This window comes from Hemicordylus capensis, chromosome 6 (assembly GCF_027244095.1).
Source record: "Hemicordylus capensis ecotype Gifberg chromosome 6, rHemCap1.1.pri, whole genome shotgun sequence".
Classification (NCBI taxonomy): domain Eukaryota; kingdom Metazoa; phylum Chordata; class Lepidosauria; order Squamata; family Cordylidae; genus Hemicordylus; species Hemicordylus capensis.
In genome coordinates, this window is record NC_069662.1 from 4,188,059 (window position 1) to 4,210,158 (window position 22,100).

The 22,100-nt window shown below is 47.1% G+C and overlaps 2 protein-coding genes and 1 non-coding gene across 3 annotated transcripts; all 3 read right to left on the reverse strand.

Moving 5' to 3' along the window:
* Nucleotides 1–1,749: 1,749 nt before the first annotated feature.
* TRNAQ-CUG (transfer RNA glutamine (anticodon CUG)) lies at nucleotides 1,750–1,821 on the reverse strand. Its single transcript has one exon. It is a non-coding gene; the product is annotated as a tRNA-Gln (tRNA).
* A 135-nt stretch (nucleotides 1,822–1,956) lies between these two features.
* On the reverse strand, nucleotides 1,957–2,647 carry LOC128328714 (histone H2B 1/2/3/4/6-like). The gene has a single exon (XM_053258739.1). The coding sequence runs from the start codon at nucleotides 2,631–2,633 to the stop codon at nucleotides 2,253–2,255; it is 381 nt and encodes a 126-aa protein (XP_053114714.1). The 5' UTR covers nucleotides 2,634–2,647; the 3' UTR covers nucleotides 1,957–2,252.
* A 14,194-nt stretch (nucleotides 2,648–16,841) lies between these two features.
* LOC128329526 (alpha-1B-glycoprotein-like) lies at nucleotides 16,842–20,418 on the reverse strand. Its single transcript, XM_053260908.1, has 4 exons — nucleotides 20,297–20,418; nucleotides 18,779–19,069; nucleotides 18,020–18,340; nucleotides 16,842–16,858 (listed from the first exon to the last, which is right to left on the reverse strand). Exons 1-4 carry the CDS (start codon nucleotides 20,358–20,360, stop codon nucleotides 16,842–16,844), a joined length of 693 nt encoding a protein of 230 aa, XP_053116883.1. The 5' UTR covers nucleotides 20,361–20,418.
* Nucleotides 20,419–22,100: the final 1,682 nt, after the last annotated feature.

Genomic DNA, 22,100 nt, shown 5'->3' on the forward strand with positions numbered 1-22,100 from the left:
CAGTAAGGGCTTTAAACGTAATAACCAGCACCTTGATTTGGATCCGGAAAGAAATTGGCAACCAGTGCCCCTCTTTCAGAATCAGTGTATTATGCTCTGAACGAGCAGTTCCAGAAGAGAACCCTGGCAGCTGCAGTTTGCACCCACTGAAGTTTCCCAATATTTTTCAAGGGCAGCCCCACGTAGAACACATTGCAGTAATCCAGCCATGATGTGACTAAGGCATGAGTAATCGCGGCCAGATCTTCCTTCTCTAGAAAAGGCTGCAGCTGGTGCACTTGGTGAAGCTGTGCAAAGGCACTCCTGGCCACCACCTCCACCTCCACCTCCACCTGAGCATCCAAAAGCAGAGACATACCCAGCAGTATCCCCAAGCTGCGCACTTGCTCTTTCAAGGGGAGTACAACTCCATCCAGACCCAATCCCGATTGGCTTTTCTACGGACCAACAGCACTTCCATATTGTCTGGATCTAGCCTCAGTTTGCTAGCCCACATCCAGCTTATTACCACCTGCCGCCCCCGGTTCAGTTCATCCACCGCTTCCCTAGGAACTGATGTCAGTGTAAGGTAGAGCTTAGGTTGCAAAAACTGTATCATGGCATTTTAAGGTGGCACAAGATTCTTGTCTTGCTACAACAGACTAACAGGGCTCCCCTCTAGAAAATTATGAGTACTCCTACAGAATCTCAGACCTCAAATTGCACTCTGGGCCAGGGCAGAACCTGTCCCAGAGGCCTGTTCTTACTATCAAGGATCAGTCTCCTGCATCAAAGGCTGGATGTTCCAGAGTCTGCCTGTGTTCTCCATATCTCTAAGTAATACTAGACTTTCAAAGCATTAGTTTTGCAACCTGCTCATTTGTCCAGTTACATTTCCTTTTTAGTACAGTGGTCAGTATCCTCGTCTGATTCCCCAACGATGAGATGTATGGTGAATACAGGTCCTCTGCTAACTGAGCAAAGGTAAAGTGTGCCGTCGAGTCAGAGCCCTGTGGTTGTCTTTGGTAAAATACAGGAGGAGTTGACCATTGCCATCTCCTGCACAGTGTGAGGCGATGCCTTTCAGCATCTTCCTATATCGCTGTTGCCCAATATAGATGTTTCACCAGCGGGGATTTGAACCAGCAACCTCTAGCTTGCTAGTCAGGTCATTTCCCTGCTGAGCAAAGAGGCGCCTTTTAAAAGTGGCGAGTCTCTTTCTGTAGCAGGGGGAGAGCAACTGGTCCTCTCCATCCCCAGCACAGCATTCCTCCAGTGGCTGTTGCTGGTGTCTATTTTATGTTTCTTTTTAGGTTGTATGCCCTTTGGGGACAGGGAGCCATTTCATTTATTCATATCTATGAAAACTGCTTTGGGGATATTTGCTGAAAAGTGATATGTAATTTTGGTCATATAAATATTGATTGTATTCATGTATTTTGGTTAATTGCTATTTGGAAACTTGCATTTCCCTTCATGGATGTTCTCAATTATTCTGAGATAAGGCACTAATTAACTACTGCTCTGGTAAAGGATGGAATGAAATAACCTTTTTTTCCTGTTCTGTGTTCAGATTTATTTTGTTACAGTTGAAATTCACCAACCTTATAAAGATGTTAACTATTCAGACTATTAATTTCTGATACTCTTATTTCTGACATTATGTATCCATACAAAAGTATTCATGAGATAAGTCAGAAATGAAGTGCTTATGAAATGTGGTTATTTTCCAGAAAAGTTTGGGCAGTGTTGCACAAAAAAGAAAAAGGGAGGTTCTACTGAGATTTGAACTCAGATCGCTGGATTCAGAGTCCAGAGTGCTAACCATTACACCATAGAACCACTCATGCCAGTTTCCAATCTGATTCACCCACAATTTACATCATCTGATTTAACACTACAAAATGTGCTTTTTAAGGTGGTGGTTAGCATGAACTGGAGAAAACCAGCTTCCGTGTTTGATTACCTTTTTTCACATACAAAAAAATATCTTGCCACTTCCAGGGCTGATTTATTACAAGAAATGGGCTTAAGCACAGTGGTTACTAATTCGATTATTATTACAAGGAACAGGTTTAAGCACAGTGGTTACCAACAAGACTATATTTACACCACATCCAGGGAGTGCTTAAAAGTGATTAGTATATATGCTTACAATTATAAAACTTGCCTCAGTTTTACAGTTCGAAACTCAGACCTCAGTCTTTGCAGAAGCAGTGTGTGGCTCTTAAAAGAGCCGTTGGGTAAGTTTTAAGGTAGAGCGGTTTGTCAGTTTACTTGGAGCTGGTGTACTTGGTGACCGCCTTAGTGCCCTCAGACACAGCGTGCTTGGCCAACTCCCCCGGCAACAAGAGGCGCACGGCCGTCTGGATCTCCCGGGAAGTGATGGTGGAGCGCTTGTTATAATGGACTAGGCGGGAAGCCTCAGACGCGATGCGCTCGAAGATGTCGTTGACGAAGGAGTTCATGATGCTCATGGCCTTGGAGGAAATGCCGGTGTCGGGGTGGACCTGCTTCAGCACCTTGTAGACGTAGATGGAGTAGCTCTCCTTCCTGCTCTTCTTGCGCTTCTTGTCTCCTTTCTTCTGGGTCTTGGTGATGGCCTTCTTCGACCCCTTCTTGGGAACCGGAGCGGACTTAGCAACCTCAGGCATCTTGACACACCGACTCCCGAGTGAAATGGAGGACCACGGCCCGCGCCTCCTATTTATAGGAGCCCGTATGCATATGAGGACTTCAAATTCTCCAGTTCCTATTGGTCGGTGGAAGAACCGCTATATGCAAATCAGAAGCGTTTGCTGATTGGACAACTCCACCACGTTTGCGGCGCGGGGGAAAACTCCGCTTTCTTCATTCTCATTGGTCCAAATCTAGCATTATCCAATCAGATGTGCCTGTTGCGATCCGAAACAGAAATGGGGAAAAGAATCAGAGAGGAGTTTGCTCTGATTTTTTTAAGGCTTGTGGTGAAAAGTCTTGGTGCTCCTGGTGGGACGGGCGGCTAAAACCGAATCGTAGCCTTGCGCCATCCCGGAATGCCTGCTCAGCAGGGGTATCCGGGCTGTCAGGATTCTCTGCAGGAAGCGGCTTACAGCTTCCACGTAAGTGCCAAAATGTTTGTCCCACAACAGGGGTTCTTATTGGAACTACATACTCCCCCCACCAATATCTTTTATATAATTTGTTTTTATTAGGCTGCAGTAAAAAATAAAGGAACATAGGAAGCTGCCATCTACTGAGTCAGACCCTTGGTCCGTCTAGTTCAGTGTTGTCTACACTGACAGGCAGCAGCAGCTCTGCAAGGTTTCAGGCAGGAGTCTCTCTCGGCCCTACCTGGCTGTTTTTCACACCCGACGTTTAGTTTGCATCTCCTCCAGAATGGAGGTTGTGCATTCACATATTGGCCAAATTTACCCTGAAGTCCCTGCAATACGGGCTGTCGGGGAGTACTGCACTCACGATTCGGGTTTTTCACTGCGTATTAAGAGTGTAGCCCGATTTATATCCGGGGTAAAAAAAATTATGTTTTGTGTCGGTTTGGCGGGGCAGCTTCAATCTCACAGTAAACCTGTAGTAAAGCCTGCTGTCTGGGAAAGCTCCAGGGACTTTTACACACAGCAGGCTTTACCACAAGTTTACTGGGAGGCTTTACTGCGAATATGTTGTCCCAACAAATCGACACCAAAAAGTGGATTTTTTTTTAACCTGGATATAAATCGGGCTATGCTTTAAAAGCCTTGTGTGAAAAACTTCTAGAGGTTGCTGTCAGGGATTGAACCTGCGATCTCAGACACTCCACCACTGAGCTACAGTCTCATACTAGGAAAAGTAAGTACTCGGGACAGAGATTTTCAAGAACCTTCTGGTTTACCAGAACACAAATTAAATTCAGGGCAGCAAAGATTTTCCACAGACCTCCCCCATGGACCTACAGGAGGTCCATGGGGGGCCCCAGGCTGAGAACCCCCGGCCTAGGTCTCTCCTGTGGCTCAGCCTCCTTAGATCCAGGCAAAGAACGGGTTTGCATCAGCAACACACCCACAGCTTCTGCCCTACAACTGGGGCAAAATGCTGGCTGCTAGCCCCTATTTATGAGCTGGCTCTCATAACGGCAACTGACTGTGATCACAATCGACTTGATTTCAGCATTTTGCATGGTAAGGTTTGTGGTTAAAGTTGCCTTGGGAGTGAAAACCTGCATCTCAGGCATTTGAATCCTACTTTTGCTCCCCTGGCCTGCTTCTGCACACACACATACAGGCCTAAGGGCTGAACTTTTGTATTAGTCTCTTCTGCCACTTCGTCAGTATGCTGAGGTGGTGCCACACTCCAGTTCTGGGTGGGTTTTTTTTTTAATGCAAGAGATGTGAAGGGATGCTCCCTGCCCCAATTCTGGATTCATAAAATAGACATTGCAGGCTCCATCGTTGGCCAGGAAGTAGACATGCAAATGTGGAGAGCAATTTGTTCATCCCAAGATGACTTGTACCGGAGACTCACACCTCTCTAATGATTAGATTAATCGGATCTAGTCATGGATGGCTTCCTGTTCAAAAGCCTATTGAACCACAGACTTCACCACTGAGCCATTTCACACTTCCCTGCGAATCACTTCTCCTTTTGATGCCCATCCTCCAGTCTCCCCTCCTCAGCCGGTGTTGAAAGTGGATTCACCACCACCCAGAGGCGTGGACAAACTAGGGATCTTGTCCTCCTCGCTTGCTTGGCCAATGGGAACCAGAAAGAAGCCAAGTTCTGTTACTTCAAGGATGGGGGCTGAGAAGGTTCCCAACAACATGGGGCTACGAGGAGCTCCAGAGAGCCTGAGCACACCTTCCCAAACACCTCTCTAAGCGAAGCATTCTGCCGCCACAGGCTCAGTGCAGCCACAGTGGGAAATTTGCTTGGCGCTATGAGAGGAGTGGGGAAATGACTTGACTGGCAAGCCAGAGGTTGTACCTGTATCGGGCTGCAGTAGGGTTGCCAACATTTCATTGCCAGAATGAGGGACACAAGTTCTAGAATGAGGGATACAAGTTGGGGGGGGGCTGGCTAGGGGGCTGGGAGGTGTATGCAGTGGTAATCAAGAGCCTGAGTACTATTGATGTATATGTAATTGAATTATATGCTGTTGAATAAATGAGGGACGAATGCTGTCCCTATAGGGACCAACATTTCATCCCTGAAATGAGGGACATCCTGTGTAATGAGGGGCAGTGGGCAACCCTAGGCAGCAGTGATATAGGAAGATGCTGAAAAGCATCATCTCATACTGCGTGGGAGGAAGCAATGGTCAACCCCTCCTGTTTTCTACCAAAGACAACCACAGGGTTCTTTGGATGCCAGGAGTCGAAATCGACTTGATGGCACACTTTACCTTTACAGCATTGACTTAAGGAGCAGCAGAGGACAGCCGGTCAGCTTTCAGGCCCCCGAATAAGCAATGCATGTTCCCATGTCTTCCTTCCTTTTCTCAGTGTGGGCACCAAATCCGTCTGTCTTCCTGCTGGAATGCACACGCAATTAGGCTCTTGCACTTCCGATCCTGGCGCTCCCACTGGCTTACTCTTGTGGGAGGCAGATGAAAAGCATTAGTGGGATTGTGGGCACCACCTGAGAGGAAAATGCTAAGAGGAAGTGGTTCGCAGGGCTTCACGTGAAACCACACTTTCAAGTGTGGCTTTGAGATGGATTTGGTGAGACGACAAATAAGGACGATGATAATGCCAGAGGCTGGTTCTCTCGATGATTATTACTAGGGTAAAAGGCCTCCCACCTTGCTCCGGGAGCTGCATGTGCTCCCCGAATTGGATCACCTGTGTGTTTAAAGCAAGGTTGGAGTCAGGGAGCTTGATCGTGAGCTAGGCTGCGTGGGAGGGTTTTCCCTCCTGCCTCGTTCCGAAACTGGGGACGGAATCTGGGTCGGGCACGGTCTTCCTATTGCTTTGTTGCTATTGCGACTTTCTTGTCTGGTCGCTCCTGTGATTTTTCATTAACTTGAAGTGAACATTCAGAATGATGCCCCCAGTGGACAAATGATGGGAGAATTGTGGGGGGTGGGGTGGGGGCTTAATCAAACCTGCAAGTGCCGTCCCACTGACTCTCTGCAGCAAAGAGCCACTGGGAGTAAATAGCTGCTGGCAGGGGCAGTTTGCAATTTGGGAGAAGGGGTGCAAGGGGGCAGAGTTAACCACCTCCTCCCTTCACCGGTCAGTCAGCATTCCCTGCTCCTATTGTGGCACTGCTACACTCCAACACACTGCTAGAGAATGCCTCGTGCAATGTTCTTTGTGGTAAGGCCTGGGGGGTCTCGGCCTGGGGCAGAGATAAGATGGGGAAGTGGCTGCCGTGATACAGGCAGGAGGCTGGGTCACCGGGGCCCTTTCCCGGGCATCCTGGGAGATCACCCTTTCCACCCACCATTCCCCCTCACTGACAGCCAGCTGAGGGTCCGGCAGCTCCTGAATGATAGGCAATCTCCTCCCTGGAAGGGTCTTGTCTATCGCAGCGCAGTATGGCCGGAGAAGGGGTGAATGGTGGGCAGGTCTGCCTGGCGCCCCACTGAAAACCCCCGGGAACTCACGATGACGACGACAACTACTATGAATATTTACATACCGCTTTTCAACAAAAGTTCCCAAAGCTGTAGGTAGGTTGAGAGAGAGAGAGATGGCTCCCTGTCCCCAAAGGGCTCACAATCTAAAAAGAAACATGGGAGAGAGACTGGCCGCAGCCACTGGAGGGCAATGTTCCCTCTAATCTTTTTCATCTGCGCACCAAATCAATTTAGTTCTGGGCGGCCGTCTCGCAGTGTGCGATACGACCTTTCCCGATTCCACCTGAGCAGGATGTAAAATGAACTGAGCGGACATTTTAAAAATTGTGTGCATGCTGCACACTTGCGCACACCTTAGAGGGAACACTGCTGAAGGGATACTGAGCGAGGGCTGGGTAGGGCCAGTTGCTCTCCTCGTGCTCAATAAAGAGAATCACCACTTTTAAAAGGTGCCTCTCTGCTCATTAAGTTAATGAGCTTTTAAGCTGTTGCTCGTGGATGTGTTGCTCCTAGTAGTCTGGGTGATGATGGGGGGAATATACAGAACGACGTATCTTTCAAGGTCTGAACGGCGTTTGCACTGGTCCAGCAGCAGATGCAGTGCACAGAGTGCTGTGTGGGGCTCTAATTGTATGATGTGTAGAAAGACCCATTAGGTTTATGAATGGGTTGAGCCCCAGTGAACATCTGCCATAGCTTTTTTGTTGGAGGGGATTCCTATTCTGCACAGTAGTAGGCTTGTTCTCACAATTATTATTATTATGGTAGGAGCAGCCTAAGTCTCTTTAGTTTGGGAGCTGTGTGGGTGCTCCTGTTTGGCGATTTGTGTGTGAGTGTAAAACAGTGTTAAGAGTCGAGGGGACTTGCTGGTGTGCTAAGCCCCAGCTGAGTAGGACGAGGGAAAACCTTGGGCCCCCAGATGTTGATGGACTACAACTCCCATCATCCCCAGACATGGTCTTTGTGACTGAGGATAATGGGAGCTGTAGTCTAATAACATCTGGGGGCCCAAGGTTAAGAAACCCTAGCCTAGGAGTTGGAGCGTCAGAGCCTGAGATCTGGGAGCTCCACTGCTCACTCATAGACCTTCCAGACCCACAGATCTCTATTCTAGCTCAGATTAATCTGATCTGACCTATTTATGGCTAGTGGCTTCCTATTCAAAGCCCATTGGGCCATAAACTCTCAGGCGCTGAGCTCATGCTCCCCTGCTAATCACCTCCTTTTGGGGGTGACTCCTCCAGATCCCCCTCCTCCCCCAGTGCTGAAAGTGGATCCTCCATCCGGAGCAGTGAACGAAGGAGACCCCCTGCTTCTTACTTGCCTGGCCAACGGGAGCAACTCCAAGAAAAGGTTCCCTTTCTAGAAGATGAGGAAGATCAGGGGCAGGTGAAACAGTCAACAGGGGGCAGATCCAAGGCAGCAATCAGGGCAGAGAGCAGGAACTTTGGCAGAACTCTCCCAGTGGAGAGGAATTGCACAGACTTAGGAGCCAGCTGTGTGGCCAAGGCTTTATAAGGTCCGGCAGGCCAGCATTGGAGCAGAAACCAGCTGCCAGGTTTGGAAGAGAGTGCTGGTGGCCCAGGAGGTGAAGTACCTGAGCCTGAGAGCTCCACTGCCTACCCATAGACCTTCCAGACCCACAACTCCTTGTTGACTAGCCTGACTCAGATTAATCTGATCTGACCTGTTCAAAGCCCATTGTTGGGCCCACTGAGCCATAGACTCTCAGGCGCTGAGCCATACCAGGCTCCCCTGCTAATCACCTCTCCTTTGTGTGGGTGACCTCCAGATCCCCCTCCTCCCCCGGTGCTGGAAGTGGTTCCTCCATCCAGAGCAGTGAGCGAAGGAGACGCCCTGCTCCTCACTTGCTTGGCCAACGGAAGCAACTCCGAGAAAGGGTTCCATTTCTACCTGGATGGGGTTGAGATCTCCTCCAGCACTGAAGGGGCTCCGAGGAGCAGCAGAGGACCGGGGGGGGAGCCTCCCCAAATGCCTCTGTCAGCATCCTGCAGGCCACTTCCAACCACACCGGGGTATTTGCTTGCAGCTATGAGGAAAAAATGGGCAGCCGCTGGATCCCCTCTCCCTGGAGCCAGAAGGTGAACATCACAGGTGAGTCATTGGCGGGGAGGTGGTAGCACCTAGTGGCTAGAACCAGCTTTAGTAGTGGGATAATGCTTTAGCATCTGCTTTTTGAACTTTAAGAGGCTACTGCTGGGAACCTCCATCTTCAAGAAAATAAAAAATGTGAATCCCCTGATAAATTTTGATGGCACCTATGGCACTGCAAAAAAGCCAAGAGAGGTGGCAATGTCAAGTAATGGAACACGGCCCCCTTTAGACCTACTTACACCACTGGTTGCTAGTGGCCACACTCGGTTTTTCCAAAGGATGACACCCATCTCAGAGCCTGTCAGGCCTCAACAGGGCCAGGCAGCCTTCCAATTCTCCTTTTGTAGGATGTGGCTTTCCATCCTAGTGAGCCAGAAAGAGGCAGGGCAGGGCCTGAGAGGGGTCAATATCCCACTTCCCACCTATATGCCTTCCAGACCCAGAACTCTTCCTGTTCAAAGCCCACTGAACTACCCACTGTTAAATACTGTGCTTCTAAATAGTTACTTTGCGGGCAGTACTTTGGAAATCAGTGTTACCAATTTACAAGACTTCACTATCCTTACCTACCTTGCTTCCTTGGCCCTCGAAGAAGAGGGCAGGATAAACACTCCCACACCTTCTGTTCTCTTCCCCACGGCGAAGTCTACCTAGGCATGCGTGTATGCTGAGAGTAAAAGAAACTTGGAGCCAGTTCATAGTTTCCAATCAATATTAGGAGTCTTTATTGGAGAACTCTGTTCTAAATAGGAAAGTGGAGAGATAGCATCTCTAATCTAGCTAGCTAGCTGGATGTAGAAGGATGGATTCTTCATCTCTGCACACATGGTACAGGGAGAGAGGAGTGGGCGCTGCAAGGGAGAAGAAAGGGAAAGAAGAAGAGGGCAGGCAGGCAGGAAGTCCCAAAGAGCAGCAATCTACATATCAAAGGGATAGTGTCAGAGCAGTAGAGAGGAGGGATGACCAATGTCTTGACCCCTCTAGCCCTCTGACTCACTCATCTGTCCTCCTCTGTCATTGAGACATGAGACAGCGCAGAGTCCTTCACTTCCAACAGTTATGCGGCTAGAATTAGGATTACTAAGAGCTGAGCCTCTTGCCTAGTTTTTTATATTCTCAATTTTTGGTTAAAATTGATTTTCCTTCCATCCAGCTTGACCCCTTTGGCACTGAACGATTCATATAATTCGGATTGGTCAAAGTTTATAATTAGAAAACTCGTGACATATGGACACTCTGTGGAGTTCCTAATTTCAGTGGGCCATGGCAATGCAAAAGCTTTACTGAGGCACTGCATTCTGGATACGTATATGTTCCTAAATATGCCAGATGAGGTGATAACAGATTTATCTATAAAACAGCAGATTATTAATCTTGCCTTATAACTCCGAACTTGAGGCGAGTTTTCATGAAGGCTCTCTGTGATGAACAACCTTTGGTTGTTTTAGATGGCGGATCTCATGACATTCCATATAGGAATAGACAATGTCCAGGTGGTAATCCTGAAATTGAATCAGTGGACCATGTCCTTTTGCATTTTGCGTTGTCAGTTTTGTCGGGATATTCGTCAAGAATTGCTTGTTCCTATTCAGCATAAGTACCCAGGTAGATCTAATGATTTCTATGTTATTCTCCTTTCAGATCAAAACCCCAGAATTTCTCTTGTTAGATTCTGTGTAGTTGCCTGTAGCATTCCCGGACAGTAGGCTTAAACGCCGGCTTGAATACAGGGGAGGGGTATTAGAGCGGATCTATTCGCCCACCAAAAAAACCGACGCAAAAATTGGATTTTTTTTACCTCGGACATAAATTGGGCTAAGCTCTAATGAAAATCCCGAATCATGTATTATGTGCTCCCCAATACCTCTCAGGTACTTGGGCGTAAATCTGGGCAATATATGAATGCACACCTGCCCTTCCATGGGGAAGCAAAGCAAAATTGCTGGCTGGGAAGGATCCTGCAGAATTTGGAAGAGATGTATTGACCAATCAGCATGTTAATATGTTAACGTGTTAATTCTCTGGTTCTGTTGATAACTTGTTAATAATACTAATGAACAGATTGCTGATATATACAAAATAAATAAATATTTTTGAAACGCCTAGGGCCTTTGGAATCAGGCAGTATATAAATAAACTAACAAAACAACAAGTAAATAAAATATATTGTTCCTTCTTGATTAACTGTCTAGGTGTAGACTCTTTTTAGGTGAGGGTTTTACTAGATGATGGGGCTATTCTTACGATCACAAAAATCGGGCTAGGGAAATCCTAGCCCGATTTTTGTGATTGTCAGAGCCACCGGGCTCCCAGCCGAGCCCGGTGGTTCTGGAGCGGCTAACTCGCTCCTGTAGCCCGCCCCTTAGCCCGGGTTTGCAGAGAGAGCGCTCCGCAAACCCAGGCTATCTGCTCGTGAGTAGACCCCCGGCCAGGAGGCTTAAAAGCAGCCTCCCGGCTCGGGGGTCTCCCCAGTATGCCCTGCATGCTTGCGCAGGGCATACTGGGGCTTCCGGGGGCTGCGCGGCCCCCAAACTCCCCAGCCCTTGCCAGCTCCATCTCGGAGCTGGCCTTCATGTGGGCGGCTGATCCAGCCGCCCAGGGCTCCCTGCCCGCTTCTCTGCGGGGAGAACGGGCTTAGCCAAAAAAGCGGGTCTCACGGATCGTGAGACGCGCCTCATATTGTGTGTGTGTGTGTGTGTCTCCAGATAACTATTTGTCCCACATTCCCGTTTTCTTTAATTATTTGTGTATTTCTTTGGTTCTGTCGATATATGGTTCTGTGTATATATGGCAGCGTCCAGAGTAGCATAAGGAGATATGTCAAAGACAATTCCTTGCCCTAAGAGACTTACAAAATGCATTTTCACAGTGGGGGAGATGAAAAGGGGGAAGAGGAGGGGAAGGGGGGGAGGGATAAGCATCACACGGGGTGGACGTGAGGAGACGAAAGTGCATGTTAGGCATCAGCTCAGCTGTGGGCAAAAGTAAAGACGCCCCCCATGACTCATTTCAGAAGGTTCTGATGAAGAGAAAACAAGAATGAATGCAAGGAGCATTTCAAATGTAAAAGGCTTTGTCAAAGAAAAATAGTGACAGTGGTACACCTAAAAGTAGCTGTTTGTAGAGAAGTTTCTGTTCCCTTAACCTTGGAGAAGAGCCAGGCTTTGGCACTGGGTTTAATGCTGCCGCACCACTGGCTACTGCACAGATCCTGGCGGTTCTCACAGGCAGCTTCTCACGCAAAGCTGTGTGGCACTGACATACGACCAGTTAACCCATTTTTCGGGAGTTCTTGTGCCCAAAACCCGGGGTAAGCAGCAGGCTACCCAAGAGGGTTTGCCGCTGCACCACAGCTGGGCTGGGCTCCCTTATCCCAGTTTCTACTACGCATGAGAATAGTCTCAAAGTGTGGAGGAAAAGCTGTCTATCCCGCCGCTGTGCCACTACGTGTGGAGGCACCATGTGTGGAGCCCTGCTGCTAACACAAGACACAGATCTCCCCCCAAATTACATGCTTTCCCACTGCCACCAAGGAAACATTTAGACTTTTGGCTGAATCTGCTACAACAGGTCTTTCAAACCTGTTCCCAAAACCAAACTTTGGTAGAGGAGTAAGGCTTATCGGTGTGGGGTGGAAAAACCGAAGCTACAGTTTTTATATAAACAAGAAATTTTACTTTGCAATTAGTTCAATTAAAAGTTGTTTCACAAGTTCAGTACAAAAAAACTCCTATCAACCAAAAGAGCATAGGGTTTTTTCGTTGGTATATCACCCCAATGATGATTTCAGAAATGGATAGTAAGTATCCTGGAAATTGCTGGAAATGTATGAATCAGCAGGGAACCTTTTATCGTATGTGGTGGACATGCAGCAAAGTTCAGAAATTCTGGAAGACAATACACAATAGGATGCAACAAATTTTAAACATAGACTTTCATTTTTTACCAGAAATGTTTATGTTAAATATTACCAAGCCTATATACCTGCAGAATATATGGAGCTGTCTTTATATATGATAACTGCTGCTAGGATTCTTTATGCTTCTAACTGGAAAACACATATGTTTCCGACATTAGAGGAATGGCATCTTAAACTTTGGGAATATGCATCAATGGGTTAGATTACTTCACAAGTCAGCAGATAAATTTGATCTTATTTGAGAACCATTTGTACGATACAATTTGTTAAAGGGTTGGATACCTCATCCGAGATTTGGATTCTCCCTGCAAACAGATTTGTAAAACATTTTTAATTTTATTAATGATTAACTTCGATCCCTAAGTTATTTCAATATTTTTAATTGGAGGTTAACAGATTATATCGAAATGAGAGTAAACAGAATATGGTGATATGATAGAGAGTTGAAATCCAGGTTGATATATGGGAGATACATCATACAGGAGATGTGAGTTACTGCATTTGTGTGATTTTCTTTCTGTTTTTCTTTCTTTTTCTCTAGTGTAATTTTCTTCCTTTTTTCTTAAATAAAAATAAGTTTTTTAAAAAGAGCATAGGGAAGAAACAAAATGTGGTCAAAAACACACCCACTAACCTGTTCTAAACTGGTCCCTAACACAGAGTCCTCTTTGTTACTTTCTCTTGTCAGCAACTTGGCTGGCTCCTTCTGCAGCCTCAGGTCCTAGTCACTTTTGCAGTCCTGGAGATTCAACCCAGACAGGCTGTGAGTTCAGCCCTTGCTACAACCACAACATTGAGGCTATTCACACAAGCATGCAAAACCAGGTTAAGGGAGCCCAGCCCAGTTTTGCACGCTTGTGTGAACCATCGGGATCAATCCCAGTGGCTACATGGCGGCAAACCCACCCGTGAAGCCTCCTTGTTAAATGAGGTTAAGGGAGTGAGCACAGGCACACTTTCCCACCGCTTTCAGCCATGGCAGGCACACTCAGGGGGAGGGGGGATCCCAATAATGTACTTGCGCAGTGCTTTATTGGGGCTTGGGGGGGCAGGGTACCGCACGGTAGTGCTTCCCTGCACCCAACCCTCGGAGCAGCCGGGTGAGGAGTGGGACAGCTGCAAGCGAACCACCGCTCGTCTGGGCAGGCGATCAGCCCACCCAGTGAAGAGTAAGTGATCATCTGCGGGGAGAGTAGGGCAAACCCGTTCTCCCCATAGACCTCGAAGGAGCTCGATCATGAGAAGAGCTTCACTGATTCTCAGCCTGGGCTAGCAATTCTTCAGCTTCGACTGGCTTCAGCTCCTCCACTTGGACTGGACCCAGTTCCTTCAGCTCACCAACATTTATTTCTTTAACTCTGATTTCTTCCAGGACACTCCAACTCTGACTGCGGATTGCTAAAGTAGCCTCCTATATATACACATTTTTGCTTCAAGAATCATCCAAACAATCATCATAACACAAAGTTCCCTCCATGTTTCAAAATTTCTCTTTCCTCCCAAACCAAACTGTCAAACTGGCATTCTAAATGTGAAACTAAAAAGAATAGGAATGAACTTTTGAACCAGTTTTTTTTTTTAATTATTGCATAGGGATTTGCAAACATAGAAATCCTATTTACAATAATGCAGAGGTTTTTAGGAATATTAATGCAATTTATAATTCATTTTATAATACAAGGGGTATTTACAAAAAGAAGAGGTTTGGGGATATTAATGCAACTTACAATACAGGGGCTTATTTACAGAACCAAGAGCTCTAGGTCTCGTTCCTCCACTACAAAAACCACACAATTAAAATACTAGCTAGAATATAAAAATACAGATCTGGTTTAAAAAATTTTTTAAAAACAAGCACAATATATCCATACAAGACACAAAGCAACAGCAATAGGAATAATCATATAAAAGCTTGGGCAAAAAGCCAAGATTTCACATGCCTCCTAAAGACGGTGATGGAGACTGAGGAACTGATGGCCACCAGGAGAGCATTCCAGAGTCTGGGGGCAACAACTGAGAAGGCCCGGTCCTGCTTGCATGACAGCCGAGCCTCCCTCTTTATCGGCACCCAGAGCAGAGCCCCGCAGATGATCTTGTCAAGCAAGCAGCAACCTTTGGGAGCAGGTGGTCCCTGTCGTATCCGGGGCCCAAACCATTACGGACTTTGAAGGTCAAAAACAGCACCTTGAATTTGACCCGGAAACAAATTGGCAGCCAGTGCAGCTCTTTCAAAATGGGCGTGATGTGATCCCAGCGGGCAGCTCCAGATAAAAGCCTAGATGCCACATTTTGCACTAGCTACAGTTAGTGAATATTCTTCAAGGGCAGCCCCATGTAGAGTGTGTTACAGTAATCCAGCCATCACATGACTAAGGTGTGGGTAATTGTGGCCAGATCTGCCTTCTTGAGAAAGGGACGCAGCTGGTGCATTAGCCGAAGCCATGCAAAGGAACCCCGGCCACCTCGTTCACCTGAGCTTCCAGAAACAGAACCGGGTCCAGCAATACCCCCAAGTTGTATACTCTGATGTTCTCTGGATGGGGTCAAAACAGAATCTTGCTGCACGCTACTTTTGCCCTCTTCAGTCTATTCTCTGTCACTGGGAGTAGGTGACATCTTAGTCCTGGGGAAGCTGAGGAAAGGGATGGGGGCAATGGAGAGAAATGAAACACATTGTCCCACCTGTTATCTATGGAAGCTATTCATGCATGCATGCATGCAAAACTGGGCTCAGGAAGCCCTGCCTGGTTTTGCCCATGCACGTGTTTCCCCAGGATCAAGACTGATCCCAGCAGCACTGTGGCAGCAAACCCACCTAGGGAGCCTCCTTCTAAAATGATGCTAAAGGAGAAATTGCTCCCTTAACCTCGTTTTTAGGATTGTCTGTCAGCTGCTGCTACAAGCAGACGCAGCTAGCAGACCCTAGCACTCTTGGGGAGGGGGGGGATCTCCGTAATGCACTTGCATGGTGCATTATTGGAGCTCAGGGGTGGGAGGGGGGGTGACACAATGCATCCCAGCAACCTGACCCTTGGAGTTACTGGCATCAGCCAGTGCTCATCTGGGAGGGCAATCCGCCTGCCCAAGGAAAGAGAACTGGTTGTCTGCAAAGAGGTAAGCTCTTCTGGGCTTCCTCCTCACAAACCCTGAGAAAGGGCTCATGGTCTTACAAATTCAGTTCACATGCAAGCTAGAGGGTTTGCTCTTTAGACTGGTGGGGGGTACTGGCATATGTCTCTTTTAACTTCTAAAACAAAATGAATATCCTCCAAGATAAGAAAAGGGCCACAATCCCCATCACTTACTGCTCTCTTACTGCAATAGAAAATGAGCGGGACCATCAGGATCAGAAGCCGAAGAGCCCAGCGTAAATATCCCATCAATGATGACGCAAATGATTCCTGTGTCCAAACTGAGAAGAAAACAGACGGTGTAGGAACGTCAAGGTAGGTACAGTAGCTGTAACAGCACTCAAGTCCTAGAAATAATTCATATTGATTTCCAAAGAACTGCCTTCAAAACAACTAGGGTTTTGTGAATTGATTTGGGTACAAAACAGTTTGTACCCAAAGCTACCAGTTTTGGGCGATTTGTGGACAAAACATATCGCCCCTGTGCTAGCTGGCCAGATTTGGGTCCAAAACAAATCACCCAGACTTGGGACCTGAAAAATTTGTAGCTTCAGACCTCCATTTTCTGGCAATCTCTCTTGCTATCTCCATTTTGTGTCAGGATTTAAAAAAAAAAAAATCCCACCCTCCTAAGCTTCAGGTTGGTGACTTACAGTGTGCAACATTTGGCTGGCGATCCCCCCCACCCGGTTCCAGATTGGCTCATTTCCATTCAAATCTTGTGCTGCCAGGGGTGACTGACCCCTCATTGGCTAGGGGGAAGGTCAAAGAAGGGACAAAGGGTGGGGGAGTTTGAAGGAGGGATTTTCAAATGTACTTAACGAGGTCTATTAGAGCCAAACCATGGGCAGCCCATGTCCAGCTGCCGCTGCGACCCCACTCACCACCCCCTATGTCTGACATCAGACGTGGGGTTAGCCACACCCCCGCATCTGACATCAGATGTGGGGGCGTGGTCTGGCTCTCGAACGGGGCCCCGTGGCCTCATTTGGGAATTAGATCCAGGCCAGCGCTGTGTTCACAGCTCGGCCAGGAGCGGCTCGTCCCGGCCTTAAAGGCAGAGAGACCTGCTTCTGGCCACGCTGTGAACGCAGCGCTGGCCATTCAACTCCCGAATGGGGCTGTGCAGCCCCATAGGGTGCTAGATCAGGGCCAGCGCTGCATTCGCAGCACAGCCAGAAGGCAAGGAAGAGACGCTCCTGGCCGTGCTAAGAATGTAGCACCGGCCATTTAACTCCCGAATGGGGCCACATGGTCGCGCTCGGGAGCTAAACCAGCCCCCCCCCCGCATCTGACATCAGATGCAAGGGGGTGTCAGGGCCCCTGAGGAGCAGCAGCCCAGGTTCTTTGAACCCGGTCGCCCAACGGTGGCTACGCCCCTGTTAAGGAGGCAGCAAGCCACCTTTCTGCCTAAGGGGAGGACAGAGAGAGAGCCAGAGAAGCTTTGCTTTGCCTTGCCTGTCTGCTGCCTGGAATGGATTCTCAGTTTTTTCTCCCTGCTTTCCTGATTGAGGAAAGGGGGGGGGAATTCACCCCCCTCCTGCTGCTGAGAGAATCACTTCCAGCTCCTGCTGTCTATAGTACTACCAGTGGAAGTCTTTCAGCAGTAGGGGAGAAAACTGGGGATCAAGTAGTAGGATTAATAGAGCAGTCACCCACAAAGACGACGTGATCCCTAAGGGAAGGTGGAATGGCTCTGTGGTTACAAATCCGTGCTCCTTTGGGCATTGAAGAAGCAGCCATGACTGAGTCACAATGCTGTAGAGAGAGCTGTAGGTCAAGTTGGGTATCATATTAGAAAAACCGAGAATTCATGTGTGCTAAAATTATGGAGTGTGGAGTCTCAGTTTTAAGTGTCAGGAATTGGTGTGGCTCTAGTGTCCCCACCAGCTTGAGAAAACACACCCTGGATGTTTTGGGTTGTGTTGCCAACCCAAAGCGATGTGCTGCCAACCCATTGACAGAGGAGTCACACTTCTGAGAAGGTTCAGCTTCAGGAGGTGTTTGGAATGTGTGTGGAGAAAAAAGGAATGAAAGTTAGAACCCACTTAACTCACATTCCCATGCTGAGAAACTCGGAAACTCTGTGAGCCAAACGGGGCTGGAGATTCTCCAGCACCTTGCACTGAGTGTGGAAAGAGGATGTGGTTGTGTGGTTGGTGCAGACCATTTTTTGCCTGGATATAGGGAGGCTGCACTGGAGGTGCTGAGGAGCATGCAGGTAGCCCCTTCAAAGTTTTAAGGAGCCACAAAAGAGTTATCCCACTCCTAAAGCTCGTTCCAGCTAATAGATACTGCCACCCCACAAAAATATCTCACCTGTGAGGATTGTCATCGGGCTCCAGGAAGAAGAGACCCACCGGCCTTCCATTTCTTCCTCATAGCTACAGGCAAATTCCCCAGTGTGGTGGGGCTTGGACTTTAAGATACTTAGAGTGAAGTCTGGGGAGGCATCTCCTGGTTCTCCTTTGCTCCCCTGAAGCCCTTCAGTGGTGGATGAGATATTAGCCCCATCCTTGTAGAAATGGAACTTTCTCCCGGTGTTGTTCCCATTGGCCAAGCAAGTGAAGACCAGGAAGGCCCCTTCTGTCACCACTCTGGATGCAGGATCCACTTTCAGCACCGGGGCAGGAGGTGGATCTGGAGGAGTCATCCACAAAAGAGAAGTCATTCACAAGGGAACATGAAATAGCTCAGTGGTGGAGAGGCTGTGATTCACGGGGCTTGAAGAGGAAGACTTATCTGGGCCAGGCTGCTCTATGGAAAAAAGGGTGGGTCCGAAATGGGCATCCTTTACTAGGGATACTCAAACATTCTCCTGATCTGGGTTTTTTTCCTGGAGTTTCACCTTATGGAGTCCTGTTTCTGAAGTGAAACCAGCTAAGAATTGGCCATTCTACTTTGCACACACACCAAACCCGTCATGTCCTTGTGGCAACATGCATTTCATTCCAGAATATGAGCTGCACACATTTCTACCCCCACTTATAAAATCAAGTCATCAAAACTTATGCTCCATGAAGAAATGGGACCTCATAATTATGGAGCTCATTCTACAGTCATCAGGGTCTCACTTACATGCCATAGTTACAGAGATGAGGCTACTCCAAGCGGATTGGACCTCCCTTCCTGATAGCCGCGTCCAATACATGCAGCTGTAATTCCCAGCAGTGTCTTCACCTACACTGAAGGCTTCAAGGGGAACCTTTATTTTGCTGTGCTCTGATCTCTGACCTTGGAATTCCTTGGAGAACGTGTATCCTGAAATCTCCAGGCCCTCAGGAGTGGAACAGGTCAGGGTGATCCATTCCCCTTGGATGTACACTGGATGGTATGGATTCAGGGAAAGAGTTGGAGGTGGAGGCGATTCTAGAGGCCAGAAGGGGGGAAAGTCAAAGGAAAACACGCAGTCCATGGAGGAATACTCTCTGAAACCTCGTTTAGGAGTTCAGTCAGACCATCAGAGAACTAAAATCCCCCAAATTTTTGTGGGGAAGATATAGGTTTTGCATTTGGAGTATGGACATCCCATAGAAACAACACTTTTCATAAGACAGAACTGAACATGTTACACTCCAGTTACAGAGTGCAGCGTTTAGTTCTTGCAACTATTTAAGGAGCACACATGGAGATCACTGTAGAGTCTAAACTAAACTGATTTATTGGTGAAGTACATTTGAGATAGGAGAGACCTAATCCTATCTATCAGCTACATAATGAATAGGTAAGGGGGCGGGGAGAAAGGGAGAGATTTCCATTTTCTCTCTAGGAGGAAAGGAAGAGGACTGAGTCACTGCAGGAAATACCCGAGAAGTCAAAGCAGAGGTCATAGAGCAGAGGAAAGCAGGGACAGGTAAGGAGACCCAGAGGCTCTACACAGGAGCGGTGTGTAGAGCCTGGGAGGGTTAGGTGGGCTTAGCCCCCTCTCCCCACAGATGATCACCCGGGGAGCCCTGGGTGGCTGGATCAGTCACCCACATGACTACTGCCTCTGTCACGGAACTAGTAGGGGCTGTGGGGATCGGGGCCACCCAACTACCGGAAGTCCCAGGATGCCCCGCGCAAATGCATGGGGCATCCTGGGGAGACCCCTGAGACCGGGAGGCTTGTTTTAGCCTCCCGGCGGGGGTCTCCTTGTGAGTCGCTGTGGCATGGAGCCACACCTTGGTGACTCACAATCACCAAAATGGGGTTAGCAGCAGAGCGCTCATTCCACTAACCCTGTTTAAGGGGAGGGCTTCTTTGGGGGGGCTAGCCACCAGAGAACCACCGGGCTCGCCTGGTGGTTCCCACAATGGGGGGAAACTGGGCTGGGCTCCTTTAGCCTAGTTTCCCCCCAATGTGAGAATAGCTTCCCTCACTAGCTACCTCAACTCCCAATGCCCCTAGTGGTCATTATGATAGTTGGTGCAAAAGGCCGATGCGCTGGAATTCCACCTCCAACATTTAAGATGAAAGAGAGATCAGTTTGGGAGCACAAAGAGAGGTTGAGAATCAGGGAGAGAAAATCTCTCCTGGCTAAACTAATCTTCATTGAGGGCATGTTTCCAACTCCAGATTAATTAATTCACCCTTTCATTTAATTAATTCACTCACCTCTCATGGCTACAGAGACAAGATTGCTCTGTTGGGACCAGATCTCCAGCCCTGATAGCCACATCGAGTACAGACATGTGTAATTCCAAGCAGTGTCTTTATCCACAAGTAATACTTCATAGGGCCCCGTCTCTTTCCTGGGCAGATCCTCAGAGACCCAACCTGGTTGTTCTTTGTAGAATTTATATCCTGTTGCCTTTCTGCCCTTAGGAAGTGCACAGGTCAGGGTAACACGTTCTCCTTGGATATAAAATGGGTACTGTGGATCCAGGGAAAGAGCTGGAGGTGGAGGCAACTCTGGAGTTCCCATAAGAGAAGAGGGAGAGAAGAATCCAATCAAATGGGCTAGAAACTGCTGAAATATCAGGAGCTGGGATTAGGATTCTCAGATCCCTCACAGAATCAATGTTAAAATTGAATTAAAATTAGAATCAAAACTAATTTAGATGCAGAACTTTAATAGATCGATTGGTCTCTCTGATTGGGAATACCAATGGAAAAAGAACGTGAAATTTACTTTGTGTACCAATCTAAGGGAAAATTGGTATAAGATGTTCTTCAGATGGTATATAATTCCTTAATAAAATAGATGATTCTTTCTCTAAGAAATGTTGGAAACGTAATTCACATTTAGGTTCATTCTACCGTATATGGTGGAGTTGCGATAAACCTCAAGTTTTGGAAACAAATTCATATGAAAATTGAACAAATCTTAGAAGTTTAGATTCCCTTTCTTCCAGAAATTTTTCTTTTAAGTATGATAAAAACTTATATTCCTGCCAAATAAAATGAACTGTGTTTATATATGATTACAGCTGCTAGGATTATATATGCATCTAATTGGCGTATTTTGGAAATCCCTTGCTTAAACGATTGGTTTTTGAAAGTGTGGAACTATGCTTCAATTTCGGAAGTCTCGGCTTATGTATATGTTATGTCTACTGAATCATTCATGTCTGTTTGGGAACCCTTTATAAATTATAATATCCATTATGGTCAAACTTTGTTCCCATTTTCTGGATTTGACTTATAGTGTTTTCGATATGTCACTTACAAGAAGCTGATCAGATTAGATTTTACCATTTTAAGAGTCTGAATTTCTTTTGCTTTATCTTGTTCTAGATATTTTTTTCTTTACTGATGTAATTAATTAGAAAAATGAGGTTTTTCATTTTGAAAAATGATTGGTTATATATTGTCTTTCTGGTGATTTGTATTTGTCTTCTTTGGTCTATTTCTTAATAAAAATTCTTATTAAAAAAGAATCAAAACTTTTTTAAAAAATAAAAGTATTAAAAGTTTCCTATGTGGAAGTCATAGGAGCCAAACTGCTCCAGGTCTACATTTGGAGTACAGATATGCCCCAGAATTCACACTTTCCCCTGGATGGAATGGAGCAATGAGCCCCAGAATCTTGACTTTCAGTCTCCCCACATCTTGGGCTGTTAAGAATCTGTAAGTTTGGTTCAAGCCTCTTCCATCCCTAAATCTTGGAATCCAGATGTGAAAGGTCATTGGAGGTTGGACATGTGAATAATGCACACACACACACACACACACACACACACATCCTCACCAGTGATGTAGAGCATAACCCAGTTACTCTTTGGAGACTGGGACCATCTTTTGGTGCTGCTTCTTTCCCGGTAAGAACAGGCAAATATTCTGTTCTTCTCTGGATATAATGTTTTGATCTCCAAGGTGTTTTTCTTCTTTTCTCTATTCAGGGATATACTTTGGCCATATATCGTCTTTTCATGAAATGTGAACCAAAGTTCCCTCCCCACATCTGGGATGGAGCATA